This window comes from Anabrus simplex, chromosome 8 (genome assembly GCF_040414725.1).
Source record: "Anabrus simplex isolate iqAnaSimp1 chromosome 8, ASM4041472v1, whole genome shotgun sequence".
Classification (NCBI taxonomy): Eukaryota; Metazoa; Arthropoda; class Insecta; order Orthoptera; family Tettigoniidae; genus Anabrus; species Anabrus simplex.
In genome coordinates this window covers 55,481,301-55,503,019 of record NC_090272.1, presented here as the reverse complement: position 1 = coordinate 55,503,019, position 21,719 = coordinate 55,481,301, and the positions used below count along the sequence as shown (strand labels likewise).

The following is a 21,719-nucleotide window of genomic DNA, read 5'->3' as shown; positions in this document are numbered from 1 at the left end:
GTAAAATTATTAATAGGCGACTTCAACGCTCAACTAGGCAGAGAAAGAAAATACCGTGACATCATCGGAAAATGGCCAGCACACAAGAAAACAAAAAAAAATGGAGAGAGACTAGTTGACCTGTGTAGAAACCATAATTTAATCTCAAAATCTACATGTTTTAAGAGGAAACCTCAAAAACTCAAAACATGGAAACACCCTGACTACGCTAAAGGAGAATGGCAACTGGATCACATCTGCATGGACAAATACCACCACAAAGAGATCTATAACGTCAAAGTCCTCAGAGGAATAGACACAGGTTCAGATCACTACGTAGTTAAAATTAAACTCACTCCCCAGAGAAGACAGCAAAAGCAAGCCCTTAAAACTAAAAGAAAAATAGATCCTACCCAGCTAATCAACAACAAAAATTACCAGAAAGCAACTGAAAAAATAAAAATTACAGATAAACTTGAAGACTTAGTACACAACCTGAAACAAATTGCAGAAGACCTGGCTCCAATTAAATCACGTGAAAAGCACCAATGGTGGAACAGTGAATGTGATGAAACAGTGGAGAAAAGACATCAGGCATGGCTATTGCATCAGTCCCAAAAACAGAAGTCTCCTATCAAAATCTAGTAAAACAGAGAAAAGAAACTACCCAAGTCTTAAGAAGAATAAAAAGACAACATCATAAGGACACACTGCAGTTAATTGAAGAACAATTCAATAAAACTCAATCAAGGGACTACTACAAAACCTTCAGAAAGCAGCTCCAAAAATATGAACCCCCGACCCTACTGATGAAGGATGAAAATGGTAAGCTGGCTCATAACAATAAAGACAATGCAGAAATTCTGGCTAAATATTTCAACAAGCTTTTAAATTGTGAGGAACCTACAGAACTCCTTCATTTGGTCACCAGCACCCTGATAAAAACACCACCAGAGAACATCAATCCCCCCACAATAAAGGAAGTCTACCAAGCTCTGAATAAATTAAAAAACTACAAGCGCCAGGAGAAGATCAGACCTTTGCGGATCTCTGGAAATATGCAGGAACATCAGCAAAAGTTGCCCTCCATCAACAACTTGTCTCTATCTGGATTAAAGAAGAACTACCAGAACACGGGACAGCAGCCCTCATTCACCCACTGCACAAAAAAGGAGACAAAACCGACCCGAATAACTACAGGGGAATCTCGCTCCTAAACATAACATACAAAATATTTTCAGTAATCATCCTTAATAGGATAAGTTTACAACTTGAGAAAGAACTAGGAGAATATCAAGGAGGAGCTGTCCTGATCAGATCATGAGTCTTAAATTGATAATGGACTATAACAGGAGAAGAAACAGAGATATGGTGATAACATTTGTAGATTTCAAGAAAGCTTATGATTGCATCCATAGAGAATCTCTGTTTACAATTTTAAGACACCTTGGACTACACCCCAAATTAATAAACATGATAAAATTAACTCTCACCAACACCAAATCAAAAGTGAAGTTTACGGGTGAAACATCAGAGACATTTGAAATTAAAACTGGACTATGGCAGGGAGATGGGCTCTCACCACTATTATTTAATTGTGCTCTAGAAATGTTAATGAGGGAATGGTTTAGGAAATGTCTCCCACCAAAATAAAGATTGGCCGAAAAATCAAAACAAATTGCCTGCGTTTCGCTGATGATTTAGCATTACTAGCAGTGGACATAAAAGAAGCAAAACCCAGATATCAGGACTTCAAAACATTGGAAATAAAATTGGCCTCAAAATATCATTTGAAAAAACAGAAATTATGCCTCAAAAACCAACACAACTAAAAGAAGTTACCATAAATGGTAATAAAATCAAAATAGTAACTCAATTTAAATATCTTGGAGAAGTAATAACACATAACCTAAATGAAAAAAATCTCAATCCAAACAAGAACAATAGATTAGCTAAAGCACAAAAATTAACATGGATATCTACAAAAAGAAATGTCTATCAATAAATACAAAAATAAAACACTACAACGCAGTTAGAAAACCGGAAGCTACATATGCAGCAGAAACATTTTACCTGAATAAACAATCAAAGACTAACAGACTTTAGAAAATTGAAAGGAGGATTGGAAGAACCTGCATCAACAAAAAAATACCAGAAAGATGGACATTGGTGGTCAATACCTAGCAAAGTCGTGAGGATGCAGGATTCAAGACTTCTGCAACAACTAGTATAACACAATCTCGTCTCAAAAAATATCACAACAGGATGTAAATGGATCAGAAAAGTAAGAGAGAATCTGAAGGAAATAGGCCTTACAACTGCAGACACCACAAATAAGATAAAATTGAATACAAAACTGAAGAATACAAACCTCCGCTTTACCCTTACACAAAACAAACCAACAACTCGCATATTTTCAACTGAGGGAAGGGCACGAAGATCGGAGCGTCTGAAGAAGTACTGGGAGGACCGTGAAGCCCGAACAATCCCTTCAAAGAGACCTGAACGACAGACTGACTAAAGTGATCCTATGTGGTCATAAAAGGAGAAGAAGAAGAATACATAGAGGTCAGTGCTTTGGAGAGAGAAATGAGGATGGGAACAGAATCTTGGATTGTGCTACAGCATTTGACCTAGCAGTAGCCAACACCTTTTTCATAAAACGTCCATCGCATCTCATTACTTTTAGCAGTGGTGGAAGAAGTACACAGATTGATTACTGGTTAGTACGAAGGCATGACCTGAAGTCAGTCATTGACATTAAGGTTATTCCATCTGATAATATTGCACCCCAACATCATCTGCTTGTCCTCAGTTTTAGAATGCACCTTGATCTCTGTAGAAAAATCCTGAAGTCTACATCTGAGAAAATTAAGTGGTGGAAAATAAATCAGCATTACACCCAGCTGAAAACCTCACTCGGTCCTTTAGTTGTACAATATGGACAAAATGTCAGCAAGGCCTGGACAACAGTCACTGAACACATTAAGACTTGTGCCAAGACCATTGTGGGTACAACAAAACCTGGATGTCGTTTCATCAACAAGGAGGTTTGGTGGTGGGGAGAACATGTACAAGAAGCCATTAAAGCAAAGAAATTAGCCTATAGGATCTGGCTCAATTCGGGAGCTGATGCTGGTCGTCAACAATACAGACGACTAAAGTCACTAGCAAAACAGGAAGTTGCAAAAGCTAAAGAAGAACATTATAGAGACATGTATGATAAACTCAACACCACATAGGGAGCAAAATATATTTACCAACTAGCGAAAAATTGTCACCATTCCACAGAGGATATTGGACATGTCATGACCATAAAGGTTGAACACCAGAAACTACTACAAAGACCAACTGAGATCCTTGACTGATGGAAGAAACATTTTGAAAAAATCTCCATTGAAGAATTCCCACATCTGCGAATACCAACAGTAGATTTTGTGCATGGTCCAGTTCCACCCATCACGGTTGCTGAAGTAGTCACCATTAAGAAAATGAAAAACAGTAAATACTGGACCAGATGACCTTCCATCAGAGATGTGGAAGGTGCTTGGACCACAAGCAGCTACGTTCCTGTTCAACAAGATCATTGATGAAGACTGTGCCCCTTCTAGTTGGCTTGTCAGTGTCATGATTCCCATCTGGAAAGGGAAAGGAAATGTCAGAGACTGCTCCAACTATCGACCAGTTCGTCTGCTTTGTCATACAGTGAAGATATTCGAGTGTGTCCTAGACGCACGCCTATGTTACATAGTCCACATTGCCCCAAACCAATGTGGCTTTGTTGAAGGAACAGGAACGATCAATGCTATACATCTAACACATCTTTTGATAGAACGTCACAATGAAAAGAAGAAACCACTCCACATCTCTTTTTGGATCTTGAAAAGGCCTTCGACAGGGTGCCTCGTGATCTAATTTGGCATGCATTCAGGCTGCATTGTGTACCAGAAGTATACATTCGATGGATCCAGCTTCTGTATCGCAATACCACCAGCTCTGTCCGATGTGCTGCTGGAATGTCTGCACCATTTCACATTCAAGTTGGCGTTCATCAGGGATTGGCTCTATCTCCGCTTCTGTTCATCCTCTGTCTCAACACCATCAGCACAGGAGTGTTAACACCACACCCGTGGACCCTACTCTGTGTTGATGACGTTATGGTCGCCTTTGAATTCCGGCAAGATTTGCGACAACTAGTCCAACATTGGAAAAACTCCTTGGACAGATGTAGCCTGCAACTTAACGTCGGGAAGACTGAGTACCTAGAGTGTGGGGTACAAAATGATGGGTCAATTAACGACAGTGTTGATATTCTGAAAACATCTCAATTTAAATATCTGGAATCACTTATCCAGTCGGACGGTGACACGCTCCCAGATGTTCAAAGCAAAATCAACGCTGCCTGGATGAAGTGGCATCAAGTCACAGGAGTCCTTTTTGATCAGAAGGTACTAATGTACCTGAAATTCAAAATCTATAGAACCAACATTAGACCAGTGGCACTGTATGGAACCAAGTGTTGGCCAGTTACAAGGAGATATGAACAACAGATGCATGTCATGGAGATGAAGATGCTTCGCTGACCAATGGGACTCACTAAACTGGACCACATCAGAAATAAGGATGTTCGGATGGCATTTGGTGTGGCCCCAATTGCTGAGAAAATGCCAGAGAAACGTTTGTGATGGTATGGCCACGTGCTATGCAGAAATGGTTCTTTAGTTGCAAGAAGGGCATTACACTCAAGTCCTGAGGGCCGGAGACCACAAGGGCGACCAAGGAAGCGCTGGCTTGACACTCTGCAGGAGGACATGCATGTGGCAAAAGTCTCTCCTAAAGATGCACAAGACCTCATCAAGTGGAAACGAAAGTGCACAACAGCAGACCCTGCAATTAAGCAGGATAAATGCTAAGAAGAAGAAGAAGAGGAAGCAGTTGATTGATAACAGACTCATTGTAACGAGACCGTCAGTACATCATTTGAAGCCGCTACTGCTTTGCTATATTGCTGTTGATACTGTAGATCATTTCACATTTGAGATGGTATGGGTTTTATGTCTAATTTTTCATTACAAATTTTTCCCTGCATTTTTCTTCGATTTCTGTAACAAAAATAGTGTATTTATTACACAGATAAACATGATATTTTCTCGAAAATTATTGACAAGGTATCGAGATTAGACAAGACTGAGATATGTTGGAAAAAATTACAGAAAAGCTATGCTTGAGAACAATGAGTATGTGTGTTTTATCACTCTAATTTGCTATGAAAATATCATTTAGATCACATAAATTAAACAATAAATCTCAGGAAATTCCATTCAGTATGTAGGAAATTATAAAATTTTAATTTCTCTGTAATTTAATTATAAACTTGTTACTCATCTAAAATATGAATTGCTAATTGTATGTTTATTGTTTGTTCCCAATAGTTTGCAACCATGCCTCACCGGAAACCTCTAAAAGTTTCACCTAATAGAAACCAGAGAGTGTCACCTGTATCCAGTGCTGGTGTTTCTCCCATCCACAGTAGAAGACAGTCGCTCAACACCAACAGTATTGGTGTCGTTCAGATGCCATCTTCTGTTGACAAGAATCACAATCTAGAGAGTGTGACTCTCCAAGTGCCTTGTAACAATCAAGAACAAAGAAATGGTACTATGGTACACTCCTTAAATTACCTTTCAGTTTAGTATTATCTACTGTCCTGGCATCACTTACGAACAATTTTGAGTTTATGATGATAGATCTTATAAGATTTCCTTGTAGATGATATTGTTTTCCTCGTGAGGTTTTTCATGGCCCTTAAGGCCACCTGCTTGTAGCTCGCTCCTTTCTTTATATCTATGCAATATTTAAACCATCCCTGTACTTTTACTAAATTGACAATAATGCCTCATGAAAATCATATACTGTAAACAATTTTTTTCTACTTCTTCATAACATTATTGAGGTGAATGAACAAATATTTTTAATAAGGATTACAGGACATTTTTCCTCAATGAAGATCTTACCTTATATTAACACTTAGGTTCTTACAGTGATCCCCGTGAGGTACTTTCACCCCATCTGCACTAATTGAAACAGAGAACTTCTCTTGGTGAAACTTGCAACCTGACTTTTCATCCTATTTACCATCATACGACAGTCTGCTGTCCATCTTGCAACATTGTCAACATCTTTTTGCAGTCGCTCACAATCGTGCAACTTATTTACTACTCTATACAGTACAATATCAACCTCAAAAAGCCTTATCTGTGATTCCAGTTTTTTACTCATATCATTTACATAAGAAAACATGAAGGTCCAGTAATACTACCTTACAGGAACCCCCTTTTAATCCTTACAGGATCAGATAATGCTTCACCTACTCTAATTCTTTGAATTCTATTTTCTAGAATTGTAGGCACCCATTCAACCACTCTTTTGTCTAGTCCAATAGCCCTGTTTTTTGTGAGTAGCCTCCCACTGTCTACTCTGTCAAAAGCCTTGGTCGATACAATGCAGCCCATTTGATCCCCTGACTCTAAAATATCTGCTATATCTCTTTGGAATTCTACAAGTTGAGCCTCACGGGAATAACCTTTCCAGAAACCTGAACTGCCTTATGTCAAATTAGTTAGTTATTTTGCAAAAGTGTTTAATATAACTGGAAAGATTGCTTAGTTATTTTGCAAAAGTGTTCAATATAATCGGAGAGAATGCTTTTCCAGAGTTTACAACCAACACATATCATGCTGACTGGCCTGTTATTACCCTTTTATGTTTATCGCTGTTCCTTTGTACACTGAGGCTACGATAGACACTCGCCATTCATTTAGTATAGTTTTTTCATGCAAACAGAAACCACATAAATATTTCAGATATGGCACTGTAGCGTTGATCGGATAATTACGCCTACACATAGTAATAATAATAATAAAAATAATAAATATTGACATAAAATTTGAATGAAGAAATAGTAAATAATATAGACACTTAATAATATGAATAAGGAAATAGTAATATGACTTAGTGGTGGTGAATTCACATCAGAACATGGAAACGTGACGAGTATCTTTCGATATGCAATATTAAATCAAATACAAGGGAACACTTACAGGCCTAAAAATGACAACTAAGAGAGGAGAGTGGAGGGTGCTGGAAGCTCTATGAGGTCCATGGGAACGTATGACGTTGTGAGGGAGAAAAGTCGTACAATAATACACCCAACAAACAAATAATTATTGAGAAAATGAACATACAATTATAAATGAACAAGTTAATGAACTGCCAATTAACTGATACTTGAGACAGAAAACAAAAGAGTGTAAGGTAAACAATTAAGCTCTTCGGTCACAAACAAACTTTGGCATAAGAGGTTCAGATTAAAGTTAAATTTACGGAATGAAAGGAGACAACCTCGAACGAAACAAAATTAATTACACTATTTAAGAAAGTGTTACAGTTACTTACAGTTACAACTAGATTTAGAAAACAACACGTTGCGGACTAGCATAATCACTAAGTCATATAAATGTTCTATTTTGGAAAATGTGGAAAACTAGAGGAAACTCCTGCACACAAATGAAATTCTACATAATTACTGAAGTTACATTAAGTGGGAATAGTCCAAAACACAAAAATGCATTTAAATAACATAAGGCAATAACATAGTGCTTACTTTGGCCAGCTGAAGACCCATTGCGGGACGGACGCAAAACGCGTCCGCCCGCTGTAGTGATCCAAATTCAAAGATGCGGACAAATTAACTCGCACACACGAGGAGCCACAAACAGGAAATCAAGTGATTACAAATAACCAGTAGCAACACTCCAGTTTGCCACATTCACCAATTAAAAATCCTAATATACTGGCCAGTAAAAACACTTGTACTTTGGCCAATGACAATGATCTAGAATGATCCTTTCTGCTGAATTCGCATCTTAGCGGATATTACAAAACGACAGGAAAGGGCCACTTACACGTGGCACACCCTGCCTCACAAGTCATGTATAACAATTCCACATCCCTTTCTATACTTTACAAAATAATACATTTTAAATCGGGAAATGTAAAAGAACATAAATCGTCTTCATAGTCCATTTCTTCATAGGCCTAAATATTTAATAATTTTTAAATAAGAAAACTACGTACAGTAATTTGCTTTGCATAAATTCTTCGGTTTAAAAAAAATGTTTTTGTTTACCCAAAATGATGACAAGATAAAATTTACATAACATTGCATAATAAGGACTTCTGTTGCTTCACTGATTTCTGTTCACTGCTGTTCAACAACGGCCACAGGCACTAGCCTATATCCCAACCCATTCCCCTTAGTATATCCTCAGAAATCTTACCATTCCCCGTTGCTTTTATGGCTTTCAGGGGCCACCTGACCAAGGTGGTAAGGGCATGCTCAGTTCATCCGGAAGGACGTGGGTTTGATTCCCCGCCACAAAGTCAAAAAATTTAAGAAACAAGATTTCCACTTTCGGAGGTGCATGTGGTCCTGAGGTTCTCACTCAGCCTACACCAAAATTTGTAGTTACCTAAATACAGTGAAACCTTGTTAGTGTGTTCCTCATTAACACGTTTTTCCGCTTAGTACGTCGTGAATTTGAAGTCCCGATTCTGATCGTATTAAATCTATATAAAAATACCTCACTTATCACGTCACATATTTTCGCTATTGCCACTTAGTACGATCACATTTTTCCTAGCCCTGAAAATGTTATTTGTCATCCCTTATGGAAGAAACGTGATTTCTAACTCGAGTAATAGCCCTTGCTGCAGTTGCATGGTGATGGGAAAAACCCTTGAATTCTTGAACTTCACAATATAAATTGCACCTTTGGGGAGCAAGCCATTAAACTCAGAAATGCTCAGTTTTGTTTGCTGGTTAGCAGTGAAACTGCAGAATAACACAGTGAGCCTGTTTGTGCTTGTATTTCGCATTCCATTCAGAAGTTAGAAATGTATTTCGTGTTTAGTTGTACAGTGAAGGGTAGCGAATATTTGTTGTGCGATAGCCTACATCTGGAACATAATCGTGTGAAGTTGACCAGCGTGGTGCATATTTGTCTCGTGATAGCCTAATCATCGATACAGAAAAGGTTGTGAAATGAAGACAAAATTAAAGTCTGTCGGCATGTTCACTGGCATCCACATCTTTAAGCGCGCAGAATAGGCGTGAATGTTGAAACTCGCACCTTCCAGTTTTGACTTGATCACTCGAAGGTTGGTCGTGGGTTTGAATCCCACTGTCGGCAGCCCTGAAGATGGTTTTCCGTGGTTTCCCATTTTCACACCAGGCAAATGCTGGGGCTGTACCTTAATTAAAGCCACGGCCGCTTCCTTCCAACTCCTAGTTTTTCCCTATCCCGTTGTCGCCATAAAAACCTATATGAGTCGGTGCAACGTAAAGCAACTAGCAAAAAAAAAAAAAAAAAAAAGAGAGAGAGAGAGAGAGGTCGAAGTATTGTTCGATTCCAAATGGTGGCCAAAGTCATTTTGTTGCAGTTGCACATGGTTGTGTATAACCTCCAATTCACTGTCTAAATGTGTGACCAGAAAAATAATGTTTAATAACCAACTGGTCCGAAATAAAAGGCTTCTACTCACATTTGTTTTAGAAAGAGTGTGATCTGCAATAATACTCTTGATATTTTTATTGGACCCATTCAGATGTTTTCATATTTTTGTTGGGTGTTTTTAACACTTTTCAGTACACTATTATTTTATAAGCGCCAGCGGAATAAGTTTTCGTATTTGTTCTCTCGTGTTTTTTAACACCTTTAAATACTCTCTTCTCATAGAGTTTTCACTGTACCTGAGGATATATGACGTAAAATCCCATTATGTCGGAAAAAATCATATCTAATATTTCCATATCCCTGTTGGATAGTTTTTATTTGTGTATTCAGTAGTACATTTTCTCTTAACACATTCTTTTTCCTTGTCCCCTGCTGCATAAATGTCTTAACAAGGTTTATACTGTATTCAAATTTTAGAAATTACTAAGGAAAATTTAACCTGAGTTGAGGATTTTGGTGCTGAGGCTTCAGCTCAATAGTTCTCATCTGTTTAAATGATGTACTGTTACTGCTGCTAAAGAAACTAAATAATGATGAATACATTTTGTTTTTAGACTTCCTGCCACGAGAATCATTGGTTTTGGGACAAGTGTTGGGAGAGGGAGAGTTTGGTTCTGTATATAAAGGAACTTACCTTAATCCTGATGGCAAACAGGTATGAGAATTAAAATCTTTTTGATTGCATAGTGTTTTGAATTAATGTGAGAACAAATTGACAGGAGGATATGTTGTTGCTATTTTTATAGGAGAATGTTGCTATCAAAACTTTACATCAGGAACACGTAGATGCAAACAGAGATGAATTTCTACGTGAAGCAAAAGTAATGATGGGCCTGGACCATCACTGTATTGTGAAACTCATTGGTGTGTCAAAGGGACCCCCTTTACTCATGGTAAGTATGTAATTCAAGTATATATTTATTAGTTTGGTATTTAAATTACAGATTGGTACAATACATTGAATGTTCTGAGAAAACACCTCTTTGTATAGTGCTTTTACTTAACAAACCTCAATAAAGCAGAATGATGTGATGTTACAATGAACAAGGGTTATGTTATTCTTAGTAACCTGAAGTTTTGTAATACTGTACTAAATTTCAGTTAAAATTTCCTGTTGGTCACAATAATTTAATGTATCTGGTAACTCATCATTTCTTTTATCTGCAGTAGATGTACTTGGGCAGGGCAAATATGGTTCTTATTTTACTTGGCTTTCCACCACATTCAGCCACTACCATGTTCCAGTCTAGTCACATAGCTTTATACTGTTCTCAGCCAAGTCCTTCGTGTATTTGCAATTCACCGAGTGTGTTGGCAACGTGGTTAGGGTTGCATAGCGGTGAGCTTGCATTTGGGAGATAGTGCGTTTGAATCCCACCGTCGGCAGTCCTGATGATGGTTTCCTATTTTCGCATTGGCAAATGCTGGGGGTGTATGTTAATTATAGCCATGGCCCTCGTCCTTATATCGCCGAAAACCTTCAGTGTGTTACTGCAATGTTAACCCTTTGCCGTTCCCCATTTAAAGGCTGATGCCCAGCCGTAATTACCATGTTTTCTGACAGTCCTTTAAATACCAATAGGCAAAGCAGCATAAATACCACCCTTTAAAAGAAAATAACTAGAAGTCGTACAAATAAAGATATAAAAGTATTTTCTTTTGCATTTCATTCCTAAATGATCAATGCATATAAATGTATACTCGCCCTAATTTTGAATATCCACATTTCGCTCCTGATGGTATTCCAAAAAGCAACCCGTCCTGCACAGTGGTAGATAGCACTGTTTATATTTGAATGTTGTTTGTTTGCCTCTCCCAGAAGTTGCCCTAGTTTTAATTTGTAATTACAAAGCACACACTTTGGCACGACAAGGTATCTTCACAAGAGAATAAAATAATTTAGGGGATGGACATCCGATGGGTGAACTTCTTTTCCTGCCTGTACGTTTGCAAGACGTGAAGTTTCCGATCAGCTGTTGTACCAAGTTACACTGAAAGTTCAGCTGTCTGTTTCCATGAGCTGTAAGTGCTGGTCAATTACTCATATCATAAAGAATGAAACTATTCATAATGTACACACTGATCACAAAATGAAAAATAAATTTCCACCATTTTTTTAGATGATTGCCAAACCCCCATAGTATTCTCTTTCCTGACCACTGATGTCCACACCACCGATATGTTTTGTGTAATTTATGATGGTACGAGGACACGCAATTTCTATTTCTTCATTGCCTTTACTGGTTTTTCGTTTCATTGTACCATCATTCACAGAACCTGAATTTGTTGACAGCATAAGAACCTTTCTACACAACTCTGCGATTAGACGACATGGTGTGAACTTGAACAAGAATAATCTGTAACTAAAGATGATGTTTATAAAGTAGATCTGCTTGGGAAATATACACAGGAAATGCTGTCAACAAGGTCCTAACAGCTTGCTGAGTCAAGGAAATACAGTATGGTTTCTCAAGACCCTTCAATATTTCTGTAAATACACTTCTAATGAATGTGAGTAGGATGAGCGCTTTGGAGCGTTCAGCACGGCAAGCGGGTGAAAATATTCAAGCCCTTTGGAGCATTAGGGATGGCAAAGAGTTAAACAACTAGCAGAAAATATATTTGCAGTTCTGTATGTGGCCAAGTCATTTTCTTTTTGTACCTTCACACCCAGGACTTTGTTGCATAAGATGTAGAACATCTGCACGCTCTTTAATTTGTTCACATTAATTTCTTCAGTGCTCTCAGTGTACGTTAAGATAGGCCATAACTTTGTCCATGATTTTCTGATTAATTGTTGTTTAGAATTTCCCCAGTAGATCATATCTTTCGTATTGATCATTTTAAGGATTTGGAGTATGTTTAAAGAAGGTTCATCACTCTCAATCAGACATCTAGAAGGCATAATTTTATATGTACATTTTATATATAAAGCACCTGCTGGTCCATTGGTTGCAGCAGTGGAGTAACTTTAGGTGGCAGAAAAACGCTTTGATATCTCCATTGACAAGTTCATCTGTTGAGCTGTATGCTAGGGCATTACCGAGAACAAGTAATGCCCTGGATGGTAAACAATTTTCTTTATTGAACTTTGTTACTGCAGGGACAAACTTATTATGAAATCAGTCCTTGAATAATTCACTGGTCATCCACACACTTTTTGTGTGTGTGTGTTTGGATCACAGGAAGCTAATTGACATTTAAGTTTTTAAAAGCTCTGGGATTTTTTGATTTGCCAATGACCATAAACGGTAACTTGCTATTCACAGCTGCATTACTGAATGCTAACAATGTTATGTGCTCCTTGGTCATCTTGAAACCAGGTGCTGCATAAGTTCTGTCTTTGCAGTAAGGCTCTCTTTTTGGCAATTGCTTAAAATTAAGTCCAGTCTCATCACAGCTGAGCTGTACATTTCTTGTGGCGATTAGTTCTCGTTTGAAATAATGGCACCAAATTCTGAAACATAGGCTAATGCAACCGGATGATCTGATGACTGTGACTCACCAGTAATTGAAAGCCAACATGTTTCACCCTGCCTCTTTTTCACCAGTCTAACGAACTGTTACTACCGAGCTCGATAGCTGCAGTCGCTTAAGTGCGGCCAGTATCCAGTATTCTGGAGATAGTAGGTTCGAACCCCACTGTCGGCAGCCCTGAAGATGGTTTTCAGTGGTTTCCCATTTTCACACCAGGCAAAGTTGAAAGTTGAGATTAAGTTTGAGATTAAGGCTGAAGATGCCCATAATTAAAGGGCAAAACATGTCCCTATAATTTTATTTAATTCATTATCTTTTATGTATTGAACAGGTTGAATAAATAAACTTTAATATTTATTTGACTTCACTGTAGATGTATGTCGTTCAACGATTGTCTTTTCAGATGATGTTAAACAAAACATCTCAATTTTGTCAGGATTTTTCTTCCAATCACTAATCGTTGCTTTTCCAACACTGAATTCGGCTGCTAATTTAGTTCCTTTTTCACCTTTATCATGGAGTTTCAACACAGAATCATCTACTTTTTTTTCTTTTCATACAATTGTTGTATATATTCCTGCCATCTTTCTGCCTTGTCTTTTTTTTTTTCCTGGAAGTGGTTTTCCATTTGAGCTCCTTTTCTTTTCAAAGGTTTCCTTGGTTTTCCTATATGCAGTATCTACCTTTCCTACAATCATACAGCCTTCAACATCCTTGCACTTCTCTTTCAGCCATTTTTCTTAGCTGTCCTGCACTTTGTCTACTTCTTTAGTCACCTGTTTACCTCCCTCTTCATTTTTTGCATTATTCTTCTGCCATTCATCTCCTGAGTTATCCATTGAGTCTTACTTGGTCTTGCCTTTCTTCCCAGCTTTTCTTCAGCGTCCCTCCTGATCTCATTCTTCGGGATTGTTCACTCTTAACTGTGTTTCAGCTTTTCCAGTTAGTCCTTGTGTAACATGTTCCTTGAAATAATCCCTCACTCTCATTTCCTTCATCGTGTCTACATGCCATATCCTAGCATCCCTTCCTTTTGTTAGTTTTTTCAACTTCAGGTGGCATTTCATGACCGCCAAGAAATGGTCGGAGTCCACATCTGCTTCTGGAAGGGTCTTACAATCCATGACCTGGTTTCTAAATCTCTGCCTAATCATAATGAAGTCTATGTGATAACTTCTAGTGTCTTCAAGTCTTGTTCCTGTATATAGCCATCATTTTGTGGTTTTTGAACTTAGTATTAGCAAGCCTTAAATTAAGATCGGTGAAGAATTCTACCAGCTGACTTCCTCTTTAATTCCTTCGTCCCAGTCCACATTCTCATACTGCATTACCTTCTCTTCCTTGGCCTACCACTGCGTTCTAGTCATCCATCGTAATTAGATTCTTATCTCCTTTTACATATTGTAATAAATCTTCTATTTTGATTTATTTATCATCGGCACTCTTCTGGTGGATGTTGTCTTGGTGTCCATCTAGACAACAATAACCATTCCATGTGCTGGTCGTAGTAACTTACCCGTTGCCCTATATTGTTATTCATTATTAAACCAACTCTTGCATTTCCTATACAGTCAAACCTCGATAGAACAATATCCAGGGGACCTTAAAATTAATATTGTTATAGCAGGGTTATTGTTATAATGAGTTTTGTTAAATAGTGACTATTACAGTACTGTATCTACCTACTGTACCAAAAACTGCAGTATATACAGTACTCTTCTGACGAAAAAGAACATTAAAATACAATTAATGAAACACATTTCGTTCACTCCATTTACAGTGGAACCTCGATTCTTCGTTTTTGGATGGACCACTGAAAAAAACATACATGACGGGAAAATGGAAAATCCGGGAACAAATGAACCATCAACAATTTGGCTAAACATCACAAAAATGAAATATGTATACTTATAATCTTACAAACGCCCCTAAACCAAACCGAACTACAGCCCCAATGAGCCTTCTGTCTACCAAGCGACCGCCCTCGATCCGAAGGCCTGCAGATTACGAGGTGACGCGTGGTCAGTGTGGCGAATCCTCTCGGCCATTATTCCTGGCTCTCTAGACCGGAGTCACCATATCACCATTAAATAGTTCCTCAATTAAAGGTAATCGTAGAATGACTGAACCTGGAACCAGCCCTCATATCCAGGTAAAAATGCCTGATCTGGCCAGTAATCGCACCCAGGTCCTCCGAGTTTGAGGCAGGCAAGTTAGACTGCGGGGCTGGCTTCAAACTTTAATTACCGGTACGCGACTTAAAAATCTCAAAACTTTACATTCAGTTTTACCGGGGAAACTTCATCAGTTTCCTGTGAAAACTTCATCATATTCCTTTGAAAACTTCTTTCAGTTCAGCAAATTTGATCAGCCAAACTCTTCAAAAAATCTAATACCCGTAAAGCCAAGACACGCAACAATCGACCACAAGTATTTTTTCATTCTCTAATCTAATAAAATAAAGCACATTAGATACAAAAGCGTCCAATGTGATGGCAGAATCCTTTTTTTTATATTTTATTTAATCTTCCATTGTAATTTGGTCACCGGTATACTGTTCCTAGTCAGTTTATGGAATTCTTGTACCGCATAAATTAGGCCTAGATTGACTTTTAAAGGTTATGTTGAACTTGAAATATGGTTTTGAAAGTATCAATCCTCAAGTTCTCGAATGCATTATATTTAGTGCTGCCCGTCACTAATCACAATCAAATTGGAAAAAGAAAAAATATCATTAACACTTCCAAAATTATGATTATTCGCGATCTTGCGCAGCTGGAAAGCGCGCTCGCTGTACAAGTCGGTACGAGTGCGAAATGATGCAAAGTTTTTAAATGTAACATGCGCAAATAAAACGACTGCAGCTTTTATAACATTTTAACACAAAAACATGAAATTCGCAGTCTTATATTAGGATAAAAATAGTAATAGGCAAACCCAAAACCTCCCATGACTTTATGTACAGTATGTAAGGTGCAACATCTGTTCTGGTCTCGATAACATAATCGTGTTCGGCGACACACTCGAAAAAAGTAAAAAAATGAAACATCTAACCCTGCACTTAATGTAGACGTTTTGCAAGTACGAACATTTGACGGAACTCGTTCCATCTTCAAATAGAGCTGTCGAAATGCGCTCTGTCTCCTTCCAATTGTCAAGGGCACTCTGCTTTATGATTTCCGAGGATTCTCTAAACAATACTACCCGAATGCGATGCTAAGATGATCCCTTATGCAAGTTCACCTCCGATCACTTTTCCAATGCAGTACTTCTTCAAATTACTGTACCAGTACCACAAAGACGGGACGTCAACACCAAGATCCATAAGTATGCCGTAGCCATCCTTTCATAAGGTACAGTTTCTTGGAAAACATGTGATCGAGGATTTAGCATTGATGGGACTGAAATTTCTGGACAGTTGATCCGGGAAATCTTTCCTTCGAGGAATGGATAATGTGGGATTTTTACAACATGATTTAATTAGGATGCTCGCGGGACCACATAATTTGGACGAATAATACGGGAAAACGTAGTGTCCGGGAACGTATAATCGAGGTTCTACTGTATTAGTAGAGTATCTTACTCATGTGTATAGAATAATTCACTTATTTTCCTTTGTTTCTCTTTTCTTAATGATTATCTTGTAAATGTTGTTTTTATCTCCTCTAACACAATCAGTTGTTCCGCTGAAACACTGGGGATTGAAGATACTACTTGCTGGATGGTTTCCAACTCACCGATTAGTTCCATCAGAGGAGGAGGAAGATTCACACTTACCACATGACTGTCATAATCAGAATCTTCAACAGGCAAATCTTCCTTTAACTCTTCGATGATAGATTCGTCGGTGTATGCTTCAAACACCAATGCCTCATCATCCACTGACACACATTCAACCACTGATATGCCTATTGTTTTCCCAGTCGCTGCTGAATACACCTCAAGATCACTTTTGATCATCATCCTGTATTTCTTCATCCACCACAACATTCTCACCAACTTCTTCATTTTCGGAAATCCTTGCTTTTTTCCAGCAGTTTGCGATCACATTCAGCTCTACACTGTTCCAGGAACTAGCAGTCATGTCACAAGCCTGCTTCACATTGAAACTTACGGGTTGTCCACCTTTATTTCGATGTTTGCAATCACATGTTGAACTAGACGTGAACTGTATTTTGTCTTGAAGTTCGTAATTATTCCCATGTCTTGTGGCTGAAGGATTGAAGTACAGTTCGGGGGGAAGTTGCATAGTTCTACATTCTTCAATGCTGGCATGTTGTTATGCGCACTACAATTATCCACCAGCAATGCAATTTTTTTTTTTCTTCCCGTCTCTTCATCAAGCGAAAGCAACCACTCACTAAAGAGAGCAGACGTCATCCATGCTTTTTGATTTGCCTTGTAATTGACTGCACTAAAAATTCACATTTAGAATTACAGTACCAAAAAAAAAAAAAAATTTAATGTAGTACAGTACTGTATGTACCTGCTCTTTATGCATACTCCAAATGTCTACAGTAGATACTTTATCAGCTTATGAATTAAAGAAAGATAAAATATATGTACTCTTACCTGGTAAGCTTTTTACATTTTTGAAGCATCGGGGGTTTGCTGTTGATCTTCCGATCACCAATGTGTCAACTTATGTGTCCCCATCACGTTGCTGCAGAGAAGAACTGTTAGGTGTACTTTAGATTGCTTCCCTTCTTTACATTTTTCTCCTCTAAAGGCCATCGTCTTCTCTGTCATCAGCTGGTAAAACAATCTTGTCTCATCTGCATTGTGCATGTTTTCAGGACCGTACTTTTCCAGCAGTTTACACATGGTGTGTTTCCGCCAACATTCTGCTTCACGTAAAGGTGCCGATTTTTCTTTGCCTGAAATCCCTTTGAAAATGCTCCTATGCTGCTCCTTAAACCTCTGCAGCCATCCGTTACTTGCCTTAAAATTAGAATCGCCAAGCAACTTAGCGAAATCTAAGGCTTTTTGACACATCAAGGGGCCATTAATTGGAATGTTCTGCGCACTCATCTCATTAAACCACCGCAGTGTAGCACTGTCCACATTGTCAGCAGCAGCCATCTTCATTCTTTTCCTTGAAGGGTTAAACTTGCCACCTAGAAGACTTTCTTCAATTTCTTTCTGTTTTTAAGGAACGTAGCCAACGTCGATTGTGCATGTCCATACTTCCTCGCCACGTCTGCGTGTTTCATACCATTATCAATGTATTTGAAAACTTCCAGTTTAGTCTCTAAGCATATCTGTTTCAGAGTTCCAGCCATTGTCCAAATCTCATTAGCCAAGTCCAAAATGTATTTTTCGCCTTAAAAACATTTACAGATTGCACAGATCACGTAAATAAACTTTGTACAAGCTCAACAAAATACTCCTGACTGCAACTCAAGCTCAATAATGTACAGACTACAACAGTTAACACTGTTTCAAACACAGGAGCTCTTTGACTCTTGCTACTTGCCGCTGAGCACGGCCTGCCGCGGCTATTCACTACCTGCTTACTGCCAGTGGAGTATGTAGGGAAGCTCCTAAGAATACAGTGCTGAAGGTTGAGAGGTTTAACAAACAATACATACTGTTATGGTCAGATTCTTAGAAGCAGAAAATAGTAAGATCCTCGAAACTTTGTCTTCATTATAGCAGGGTGTTACTAAAATTACTTCATTGTTCTAATGAGGGGTAATTAACATAGTAACTATAGGAAATCTGCTGGGACCATATAAAATTATCGTTGTATCCGGGTTTATTGTTGTATCGGTAATCGTTCTACAGAGTTTTGACTATTTAATTTTGTGTTAATTGTGTAGTCACCTGACCAAAAATCCTCTTCCTGCCAACGTACACTACTTTACTTATACCAACTACATGTAACTTTGGTGTATATCCAGTTCCCTTTTCAGCTTCTCTAACCTGCCGAAATGATTCAAACTTTTAACATTCCATGCTCCGACTTGCAGAATGTCATTATTCATCTTCTCATTGATTGCTTCCTCCCAAATAGTCCTCACCTGGAGATCCAAATGAGGGACTATTTAAACTGCGGAATATTTTACTTGAGGAAGCCATCTTCCCTACATCATTCATTCATACAGAGAGAGCTGCACGTCCTTGGGATTTAGTTATGGCCCTGGTTTTCCATTGCTTTCAGCCCTGTAACAGCATCAACATAGCTAGGCCATGTTAAGTATTATTACAAGGTCATATCAGTCAATCATCCAAACTGCCGCTCTTGCATATTCCAGAAGGCTGCTACATGCCTTTCGATGAATCATTCACCAGGCAGGTTTCTTGACGGATACCCATTTAATATGGTTGCAGCTATGTCTCAGCTATCTGCTTCATTGTGGCACACAGGCCTCGACACTGTGGTAGGATCACGTGGTTCACAGAGAAGGACATGGTGCTTGTGTGTATGTTGAGTGCTGTATGTCTACTTGCCAAATTTTTAAACAGAAGCTGAAGAGCAGTGAAAAATTAAATGATTAACATAATTTATTACATGCTTCTGATTGAAAGTTACGATTGCTACCTCACAGCAAATTTGAGTGCATAAAGGACAGAATGTCTTCTTGCCTCTTCTATTATGCCTGTGTTTGTGTGTTCTGATGTCCACGCACTTGGATACTATCTATCTTGGTCAGTGAGTTGGTTATTCCTTGCCTTAGATGCTAAGATCATTACATGAGTGTATGTATTTCTATGTCTAGCGTAATGACTGCATGTTGTGTATTGCAATAATTGAAATTAATAGGGGTCCTCCTATTCAATACACAGACATTTATTAATGTGAATCAATCACATGTCGTTCACATGAGGTACTAGTTTCGGCACTAAACTTGTGCCATCATCAGCCAACAAGTCAAATCAGGCAAACTCAATAACTAAAAACAACTTTAAAACACACTGTAACACCTGCATAGATGAATATTAAATAAAATATGGTACATGATGATACTGCACTTCAGTATAAAATCCTTTCAAAATGACGATGACTCCGTTGTTTTGTACATATGGTGGTTTGTCCAGCTTGTATATGTCTTTAGTTCTTTGATCTTGTTGAAATTATGCTGCAGAGTTTAAAGTCATATGAAGTGAACGACATGTGATTGATTCACATTAATAAATGTCTGTGTATTGAATAGTAGGACCCCTATTAATTTCAATTATTGTAATCCCAGTTCAATACGGATCATGAAATTTCTAAATATCAATGTTGTGTATTGTGTGATGATGATTATGAAGTAACGAGAGGGTGAAACCCGGTGTCGGCGCATAGCCTACTCCTGTCAAATAACACCAAGGGGTCTGTTCAAGGCTAAACATCTGCATCCAACAGACAAATCACCGTCACTCGCTCCATATGAGCACTGCAGACAGGTTTGTAATTGAAATCTGGCTTTTGGCTGTCAGTCTAGTGAACAGATATTGTGTACCACCACCTCTCCTACCCCGCCGGCCTAACATTCTGACGGTGAAAATTTTTCACGTCAACGGTACACGAATCTGTTAACCTCTGTGTTAAATCATAAAGACTTGATGCCTGCCTCTTCCATTATTATTTATTATCAGCACATTCTAGATGTTCATTAACTATTCTGACCACACATCTACTAGGAGACAATATCTTCAATTCTATGTGTAATATTAGTTTAAACACTACTACTACTACTACTACTACTACTACTACTACATTTCCTGTTTCCAGTCTTTTAGGTCGGGTTGTGAATCAAGGACCCCCACAGTTCTCTCTCTCTCTCTCTCTCTCTCTCTCCATATATTCACTAATTTTATATTAACTGGTCATGATTTTTGTTAGTATGTGCTGCGAGTTTCAATGTTTCTTCTACTTTTACTCCTCTCTTCTCTTTACTCTCTTTCACTGTTCTGTCCACCTCTTTCTCGGCCTTCCCCGTTGTCTCTTTCCTATTATTTTCTCCATAAATACTCATTTTGGAACTCTACCCTCTTCCATTCTCATCATGTGTCAGTACCATTTCAGCTTAACTCCTTGCACTACAGCACATACACTTACCTGTGGATGAAAATTATTTTCTGCACATTACTGTTTCTGTGTTATCACATTGTCATCAAGCTTTATTAATACATTCTGAATCTAATGCATCTTCCTTATATTTTGCAGATACTTCTGTTTTTTTAATTTCACCTGTACTGACATATGACTGTCTTGTTTTAATAGGTACAAGAACTAGTTCCACTTGGATCCATGTTGGCCTATTTATTAGAATTCCCTGATCGAGTCAATCCCAACTATGAATTGAAAGTATGGGCATCGCAAATAGCCTGTGGTAAGCTTATATTCATTAATTTTTGTTAGTATGTGCTACAAGTGTTGATATGGATAGGAAAATAGGACCTCTTTTCACTGAATTACGACAGCTGTAAAACAAGGGTCTTAAATATTGACTTTCTGTTTTGTTTTGTTTTTCCCTCAGTAATAATTCATTATTTCATTCTCCACCCAATATATGCAGTACTTAATTTTGTCATTCTGAATTCGGAATGCCTTATCTCCATCTGCTTTTGAGTTAGAAACACAATTTTTGTGTTAAAATTTTAATTTCTTTTCCAGTGTAAGAAGAAATGAAAATGTTGAAATTTTGCAGTAAGAAGTCCCTATTTTTTTTTTTTTTTTTTTTTTTTTTTTTTTTTTTT

General features: G+C 38.1%; 1 protein-coding gene across 1 annotated transcript in view; it reads left to right on the top strand.

Annotated features, from left to right (window-relative positions):
• The window catches only part of Shark (SH2 ankyrin repeat kinase), a 110,056-nt gene that overhangs the window by 78,385 nt on the left and 9,952 nt on the right, over positions 1-21,719 (top strand). The window contains exons 10-13 of the mRNA XM_067152863.2: positions 5,412-5,634; positions 10,109-10,209; positions 10,301-10,447; positions 21,244-21,352. Of these exons, the coding sequence (XP_067008964.1) occupies positions 5,412-5,634; positions 10,109-10,209; positions 10,301-10,447; positions 21,244-21,352 (580 nt within the window). The remainder of the gene's footprint in view (positions 1-5,411; positions 5,635-10,108; positions 10,210-10,300; positions 10,448-21,243; positions 21,353-21,719) is intronic.